At 33.8% G+C, this 9,741-nt stretch overlaps 1 protein-coding gene across 1 annotated transcript; it reads left to right on the top strand.

Moving 5' to 3' along the window:
* The first annotated feature begins 616 nt into the window (after nt 1–616).
* On the top strand, nt 617–1,414 carry LOC145566787 (uncharacterized). Its single transcript, XM_081626096.1, has one exon. The coding sequence runs from the start codon at nt 617–619 to the stop codon at nt 1,412–1,414; it is 798 nt and encodes a 265-aa protein (XP_081482222.1).
* Nucleotides 1,415–9,741: the final 8,327 nt, after the last annotated feature.

Genomic DNA, 9,741 nt, shown 5'->3' with positions numbered 1-9,741 from the left:
GAAATTACCTAACAAAAAAAATATTGTAAGAAACTACCTATTAAAATGAAAATATTGTAAAAGACTACCTTTTCACCAGATTTTCACCGTTGACTAATTTTTTCGGCATTGACCACCTACTTGCCAATCACGTGAACTTTAAAAACCTTTATTTTTCCATGCCCCACCAACAATGTCGCCTTTCATGTGACCTGCCGAGCATGGTTAATGCCGGAGAAATTAGTCAAAGATGAAAATTCGACCAATAATAGATTTTTTACAACATTATTTGCTTTAAAAGGTAGTTTCTTACAACAGTTTTATTTTAATAGGTGGTTTCTTACGACATTTTTTTTATTAGGTAGTTTCTCACAAAAAATTGTTTTTAAAGGTAGTTATTGACAAAAGTCCTAAAATATATTATGAAAATGTTTCAACCAGTTCAAGACAATTTAAGACATAGTCCATCACACTCAAAATCTATGACTAATTCAAAGCAAATGATACATAGACTTTCTTCTATAAAAGGAAACGATCTTAGAAGTTACAATGAGTCATCCAACATAAACATTAACATTCTATTATCTTCCCTCTAAAGTCATCAAACTTCCCACAAACAAAAAATATCAAAATAACAATGGAAACAGTGATAAAAACAGCCAAAAACTGGCTAGTTTATCACCCAATAATACACAACTTTGAATGGAAAACAGGAACTACAAATGGTGCATCACCTCACTTCCTCATTCTCACCGTTCTTTCCTACATCTCCTTCACATTACTCCTCTCCCGCTACTCGTTTCGACCCATGTCATTACCCCTCCGCTCCATCTCCGTAGTCTACAATCTCTTCTCCTTCTCTCTATCCCTCCTCATGGCCGTCGGGTGCGGCCTCTCCACCCTATCCCAAATGCCCAACCCCGACTGGATCTTCTGCTTCCCTGCTAACCGCACCCCAACTCGTGGGCCCGTCTTCTTCTGGGGCTACGTCTTCTACTTGTCCAAAATCCTCGAGTTTACAGACACACTCTTGATTCTCTTAAACGGGAATAGCACCCGAAGACGGCTGTCATTTCTCCATGTCTTTCACCATTCTATGGTGTTGATCATGTCATACATTTGGATCGACGCCGCTCAGTCGTTGTTTCCCTTAGGGGTCGTAACGAACGCGTCGGTACATACAGTTATGTACGGGTACTACTTAATGTGTTCACTTGGGGTGCGCCCGAGTTGGAAGAGGATGGTTACAAATATACAGATTATACAGTTCATTTTCGGGTTTTTCGCCGCAGGAGTTGGACTGTACTATCACTTGGTGAAATACCCATGTTCTGGTCCTAAATATGCTTGGAGTTTTGGTGTTGTGTTTAATACTTCTCTTTTGTATTTGTTTGTGGATTTTTATTCCAAGAGTTACAAGAACAAGAAGGAGTGATCACTAAGGAACAGTGATACAGATCAAGATCCACAATTATTGTTTTTATTTTGGAGTTCTTTAAGTTTGTTTGTGTGATCCAATTCAATTTGGCCCAGTGTATAATAAAGCTATTTAAGAGGCCGAGCTGTGAGCTTCATAGTTCATACTAATGCTATATTAAACACGGGCCTTGGGTTATAAATTGTTAACTTTTTTAAAAAAAAGTTATTGTGGGACGCTCTCATAGTCTCATTTGTTGTTTGAGAATGTTATGTCTCATTATTTTACCATATTTTAAATAGGTTTTGTTATATTAAGTTTTATTGTATATTTTATTACTTCATACTTTCTCTGTTCCATTGATATTGCAACAAAGATGAAATTACGCATTTTAAATCACATTGGAAAATTTGTCAACCTTTTATAACCCTTTTGTTGTCAAAAAACACCTTATAAATTTTTTTTTGTTAAAACACACTTTAAACCAGATTTTTTTTTGTGAGAACACACCTTTCTCGGTTTTCAAGCCATTGACATTGATTTACCAGCGTTGACTCGTCACGTGAGACTCACGTGAGGGTCACATTCTCAGAATACCCCCTTTCTCTCTCCTTAAGCCACCACAACCACAAGCCTAGACAACCCTAGCCACCGACACCATCACCTAGCTGCCACTAGAACCACCTCTCAAACGTGGACACCACCACCTATCACCTAGCTACCATCATCACCCACCCAAATAACAAAAAATCCACCTGAAAAATCGCATTTATCTTTCTCTCTCCTCCATTTTCATTCCCTCCTTCTTAAGATCTTCAATTTTCTGGAACTTTTCCTTAGATCTAACAATGGAGCAAGAATCCCCAACAAAAACCCACATCTAATCCACCACAAATTATTGACTTTAATCTTGTTCTTGATGGTTAAGGTGGTCACTCTTTGCCGTGGATTGTTGCGCCGATGTTAGAGGAGCTGAGGATGGCCTAGTTGTTATGGATGAAGAAAGGGAGGGGGATTTTCTAGGTAGGTTTAGAGTGATTTAGGTGGGTCGTGGGTGGTATGGTGGTGTCCACGGTTGAGAGGTGGTTCTAGTGGCGGCTAGGCGGTGGTGTTGGCGGCTAGGGTTGGATAGGATGTGGTTGTGGTGGCTTGTGAGGAGAAAGAAACGGGGTGTTCTAAGCACGTGACACTCATGTGAGGGGGTCAACGTCGTTAAATCAAAGTCAATGGCCTAAAACTGGGGTAAGGTTTGTTCTCGCAAAAAAAAAAACTGGTTTTAGGTGTGTTTTAACAAAAAAAAATTATAAGGTGTTTTTTCACAATAAAACGGTTATAAAAGGTGTTATTTGACAAATTTTCCAATCACATTTTATATGCTAAATATCCATATTTATATAAGAGTAAAAATTACTTATAAAAATGTTGATATTGTAAAAGTGTGTTACCATACGAATCTAACAAGTCCCCACATGACTATATGTTACTTTACGTATAAATCATAGTATGTGGTCAAACAAGTATGATGAATAGTGTAAAAGTCAAGTTATTGCAATGTTACCAGAACGGAGGAAGTAGTAAATAAGGAGGTACAAAAATATAGGGAAACAATATTTAGATTGATAATTTGTGCATAACAACTCTCGTAGGTCTCTGGATTCCTCTCTCCAAAAGGTTAGGGTTTTAATATTTGTTTATAGTACAAATCCTTGTCGGTTTATTCCATACTATATACCTACAATGTTTGGTATGTAGTAGGGAGGAGATGGGGTCTTTGACTCTTTGTGACTTGTTTCATCTGACCCTCATTAAATCTTAGAAATGACTCTCTTTATATAGAGTGTCGTAGAGTAGTATACAGAATAATAATCATATATTATACTAGATTATGAAGATAAAATCTAACAAGTGATTTAATAGGCTATCTTGATTAATTTATTAGAACTTTTACTTATACAAAGTATATTAATTTGATGAATACAATTATATGTAGTTGGATTACTTGGATAGGCTAAGTATTAATTAAGTACGGGTCACGTGTTTGTACTAATTAAGTACTACCTCCGTTTTTTTTAGTTGACACTGTTTGACTTTTACACTATTAACAAACTACACTTTGACTAGCATTTGTGATTTATAGCTACAACAATACATAGTCAAGTGCGATCTTGTTTAAATCGTCTCAATGTATATTTTATTAATATCCACTTTTTATAATTTTACAATATCGAGAATTAGAGATATTAATCATCAAAATAGTGCGTTGGCAAGCGTGAAAAGAGAAAGGTTACTTATACGATTACTTATACACATATTAATATTCATGAGAGCTATATATTAATTAATGAATAGTTAGGCTATACACATAATTAACAAATGAACATTTAGCCTATACATGTAAGTAATTAACTATGGGTAATGTTATATGTAGCCCTAAGAGTTATATATAAGCATCAAATATACTCTTGGAAATTGTATAAAATTAGGAATTCATGACAAAAACACGCGTAAATCAGTGTTATTAGTGTTTATATTTTGATGATTTCTTAACTTTTTACGATTTTCAAGTGTAAATTTAATGCTTATATGTAGCCCTAAGGGCTATGTATAACATATTTCATTAATTATATATTTAGTTCTCATGAATGTGTAATTATTACGTAATTAATTGAATTGGATCACACAAACATAAAATTACGTAATTAATGCATAATTCAATTAGCCTATCTTGATTCATCAATTAATTCATGAGACTTTTACCTATACAAAATATTAATTTAGATAGGCTAAGTATTCATGCGAACTTATACTTAATTAGTACAGTGTGAAGTTCTCATAAGTTATACTTAACTAAATATTCATTAATTACGTAGATAATACACGTAATTACGTAATTAATGAATATGTGTATTAATACATGCATAGGCTAATATTCATTGTATAGTTCTCATTAATTAATTACTTACGTGTACGCTAAATATTACTCCCTCCGTCCCAAAATTTCGATCCTTTTGGATTGATTTCGCGGTTATTAAGAAACTTAAAAAAGAAATTAAAAACATATTGGAAAGATAAATTTACATGGGGTTTGTAAAAACGTAGAAAGATAAAGTATTAAATATACATGAAAAAACAAAATTTTATATGGGGAAGCTAATTTTGCACAAATATTGTTGTAAATTGGTGGGTATTTTAATGCAAATGGGTCGATTATTTTGGGACTAAAATTAGACCAAAAGGGTCGAAATTTTGGGGACGGAGGTAGTTATACATATGTGTGTATAGGCTAAATATTAATACATATGTCTAAGTGGGATAAATATTAATTAATCAAGTGTATAGGCTAAATATTTAAGTGTTAACCATATGTCTAAGTATACTTTAAGGAATACGTAATTAATACATATGTAGTTGGATAGGAAAATACCTAGTTAATTAAATACGAGTTACGTGTTTACAATAGTTAGTTGGATGTGTATGTGTATGAAATACAATCAAATTTAGGTATAAACTAGCTCTTAGCTTGGGTTCAAGGGTCTTTACCCTTAATACTATCATTTGATTTTAAATTGCACCAATAAAATCACTTATACACTTCCAATTAATGAAATTATAGTACTCCGTTATATATATATATATATATATAGTAAGAATAAGGGTCCTACTAAGCCGGCACCTCTCACAGGTTTAGCCAACCCAGCTCCGCAGATCATTGCTTGAGAGTAGAGGGGGAGGTAAGGGAATCCCCCTATTCCTAAGCCTTTTGTAGTTGGTGGGACTCGAACTCGTGACCTTAAAGTCACAAGGTGAGATCCCCACTAACTCCACCAAGCTTTGCTTGATGTATTATAAAGATATCATAAGAGAGCTTCTAAAGTGTATTTGTAAAATACTACAAGTACATTTCATCAGGTTCCTTAAAGTATACTTAGACATATGATTAACACTTAGCAGAGATCAATTAAAAGCCTTTGCTAAATGCTAATTGCCAGCCCACCTCACTTAAGCCCACCAAAGTTGAAAATTGCCCTATCCGTTTACTCCTGGGTCGGGTTAGGGCTTAAATGGGCCTCGTCTTGTGCACCGGCCCATACCATTGCACATATATTGAATTAAATACTTTTCATACGTATATTTCATATCTCCTTAAAAGCAACATTTTAAAAGAAATCACATATAAAAATCCAAAAATATCCTAGGCAATTAAATTGCAGGCTGTGTTCTGTGGATCATTGAAGGGATCAAATAATACATATCAAATGAAAGTGTAATTCATGCATTGATAAAAGTACTTAAATTAAACCTAATAATATGATTTACAAATCTTAATATGTATTCCGGCAAAATATTTTAATGCATCTTACAACTAGAGCATATATAGCTCTAACACATTATTAATCTTAATTAATCATTTCGAAATCCTTATATAAAGGGTTGATACAATACTACATTGCATATCATAAAATTACAATCATAAGTCATAATTATCTATCCTTACATATTCTCCTCTTCTTAAGCACCTACTTATATTATATATCTTCCCCAAAATGGCTCCTCAACTCACAAAGTCTTTAGTATTCTTGGCAATGACAATGTTTGTCATGGCCTATGCTGTCTCGGGTGCCCGAAACCTGGTTGAACTTCCGGTGACAGTGACAGTGAATGCTGATGCAGGGGTCGTTCGTGCATCCGGCACAACCAAATCCCCAATGAACGGTTGTTTGAATGCCGATGGGCTTGCCGTCGAAGCCTGTGGGAGCATGGGTCCTCCCATTGAAGGCCATGTTAATACTTTCTTGGATGGCAAACTTCCTGGCCAAAACTGATCATATAATTGCCTCATGTCAATGCTGCATTATTTTCATGCACTACTTTAGCAGAGTTTACTGTTTTTAATTTACTTTTCAAACACTTTGACTGGTTTGACTTATTTCAATTCATTGATTTGTACGTCTCATGTAGTCATGTATCCTTCAGTTTGGTTTGTTTTCTTTTCAGTTCGGTTTTGTATACTAGCCTTTACGTAGGGGTGTCTATTATTCGGATAAAAACCAAAATCCAATCCAATCCAAACCGAATTATTAATTCGGATAGGATCCAAACTTTAAATCGGATCGAATCGGATTGAAATTTTTTAAAATTCGGATTTTCGATTCGGATCGGATTGACCTTGTTCGGATCCAAAAAACCGAATTAACCGAAATATAAAACCACACTTTTACAAATAAGGATACATTATATTAATCATGTAAATTTTTTTTTGATAATTACATTAATATAAACTATGAAAAATTATGTTTTTAATATTTGTATTAATCATGAGGAACTATGTATTTAAAACTAGGCTTTTCATAATTGCATTTTTATTTTTATAATCACTTAAGTTCCTAAAAAATTTACAATGTATTTTAATTCGGATTTTCGGATCGGATCTAAATAACCGAATTTTATTTCGGATTGGATCGGATTGGATTCATGAGAAATTCGAATCGGATTGGATTTAAAAATCAAAAACCGAATTTTATTTCGCATCGGATTGGATTTGGCCTAAATCCAAACTGAAAACCGTATAGACACCCCTACCTTTACATATACTAATACAAATTAAATAAGGTGTAGATATCATTTCCTTTCTCTTGTTATCCAATAATAATGTCACGACATGTTTTAGAGGTAACTAAAAGGAACATGATAATAAACCGATGTGTACGTAATATGAACCCCAACTTAATTTGCTCCTAAAATGAGGTGATAATGACTCTAATCCGAACTTGATAAACCCAACCTGATCTTTACTTGATCCAAATGTAACCCGATTCGACAATGAACCCACCCAACATTGACTTGATTCCGGCCCACCGATGAACCAACCCAAAATTGATCAAACTCAAAACCAATCCTTAACTAGAAAATAAAATAATCTGCTACGTATCAAACCTTAACCGAGTAGATTTGAACCTAAATTGAATCAACCAAACTTGATTCAACTTAAACTCGATCCGAACCCAATAGATGCATGACATGAAGAAAAAATTATTAAGACCAACCCTTAATTCACATTCACTTTAGCATCTATAAAAGGATATAGATGGTGTATGTTCTTGCAAAGTTGCAATAATTGGTGCATAACTAGACCTGTCAATCGGGTTCTGGTTCGGGTTCGGGTCGGGTCGGGTCGCTCCAGGTCACGGGTCATTTCAGGTCGTGTCATTTCGGGTCACGGGTTGAGAAATGCTCAACCCTAACCCAAAGTTTCGAGTTCAGGTCAACCTAACGGGTTTAAAACAATTTTTCTTTTAATTTATTTTTTAAATTTTCTGATTTTCAAGCCTACTTTGCTATTTTTTTTTTCAATTTTTTAATCGAACATTTTCACCATGTTATTTTTAGCCATTATATACTACATAATTTAAACAGTCACCATTTCACCAAAGCTCATCAATTCCTAACTAATAAAAAATGATATAGACTTAAAAATAAAACTTTCAATTACATCCCAAAATTTAAGGAAGAGACCAACATTATTATATGTGTGTAGTATAATATCTCTTTACATAATATCAATAGACTTGTCGATCAGTGGTATGACGGTGATGTGGGTTATACGAATGCAATTAGTGTGGGTCGATAATAGTGTAGGAGGTGATTGATGTCGATTTGAACAAGAGTTATATGAGATAAATAAATGAGAAAGAGATAAAATGAATGTTCAATGGTAGACAAACAATAAAATTTAATCAATAAACTAATATTAATTTTCAAATAAATGTATTTATTACAAAAAAAATCCATAAAATCGGGTCATCGGGTCGGGTTCGCGTTCGGGTCGGGTTTGACCCACACATTCACGTGTTAAATAGATTTGGGTAATATCGGGTTACGGGTCAAAAAAATTTGTTCAAGACCCAAGAAAAAGGGTCGGGTTCGGGTCAGGTTTGCAGGTCGGGTTGAAAATTGATAGGTCTATGCATAACCCTTATAAAAAGTCTAGTTAAATTGAAGATTTATGTTCTTTTTGGGCCAATTATGTAATACTCCAGAAATTCCCTTTCTTTAAAATACCTTCAAACTCTAAATAAAACTCATTTTTAGGAAATATCCAAAGTATTACCGCTACCGTGATAACGGCTAAGGCTATTAGCAAAGTCACACAGCGGAAGACTAACTTTTAAAAACTCAAATAAAATAAAGTTTAATAAAACCAAACTCAACTTTAAAACCAACTTACATTAATCCAATAAATTGGAACCCTTAAAGGCTCTTTTAAAAAACCAAACTAAAATATCAAAACAATAATTATATGTTAGTGTCGGCAATTACATAAGCAATTACATAAATAATCCAATACAATAAATAATAAATAAAGAAACATATAACCCTCTTCGCTCAATCCCATCATGCTTGATATGCTCCTTCTACCTGTACTTGTCTTTATTTCAATCTCACTACTCGCCATATAAAATAGGTCATTGTAGGGCCAATACAAAGAAAAGACAAACACAAACACAAAGTACGAATCAGCAAAAGCTGAGTACATATGCACCGACAGGAATAATCACACTAACATGAACTTTCTAGAAATAGACAATAAATAAATAAATAAATAAAACATGCTTGCCATAAAACACAAGTCAACTTACCTTTGACTCATGACTCTACTTTAATTTATTAATTTATTAATATATATCTTTGGATTACGCATCGAACGGGTTTCCTTCCTTAAAAATAGCCCATTAAAAATGGAGCGCCCAATCAGGGAGCCACCCCCAATTGACACCTACTATGTCACACCTTAGTGACAGAACTCCAGCGCATAAATAATAATAAAAGAAAGTACAGCGTCCTGTACCCCTGTAGAAGCTATGGTTAAATATAAAACCCCATAACTCCCCCCATATGTTCATACTCAAGGTATATACGTTCCAAGAGTTTTGGTGCGTATCCTATGACACTTTATGTGATTTACCAATTTAACATGTGATGACTCCAACCAATCAATCAAGAATAAACATAATAATATCAACACATTCTTCCAATTAATTCTTGAATTAATTAGTGAGCACATACTATTTATTTTAATTAAGGTTACTTGCCTAGTTTTGTGCACAAAATTGCACGATTACTACTTTGGTGCATAGAATGCACTAATAACTTTCTTGACTCAATCTCAACTATGTGAGTGAGTAATAAACTAACTTTTGATTCGACCGCAACTTTTGTGAGTGAGTAAATAAATGAATTAACTTCCTTGACTTAACACCAATAATAAAATGGGTGAGAATAAAATCATGAATCATGCTCAATAAATATAACTTTAGCTCTTTTCAATAAACATAAGCCTTCCTTAT

Source organism: Chenopodium album, chromosome 11 (genome assembly GCF_948465745.1).
Source record: "Chenopodium album chromosome 11, dcCheAlbu1.1, whole genome shotgun sequence".
NCBI classification, from domain to species: domain Eukaryota; kingdom Viridiplantae; phylum Streptophyta; class Magnoliopsida; order Caryophyllales; family Amaranthaceae; genus Chenopodium; species Chenopodium album.
This window is presented reverse-complemented; position numbering and strand designations above follow the sequence as displayed.

Coding starts and splice junctions, on each gene's coding strand:
- LOC145566787 (XM_081626096.1), top strand. CDS start 617: ATGGAAACAGTGATAAAAACAGCCAAAAACTGGCTAGTTTATCACCCA.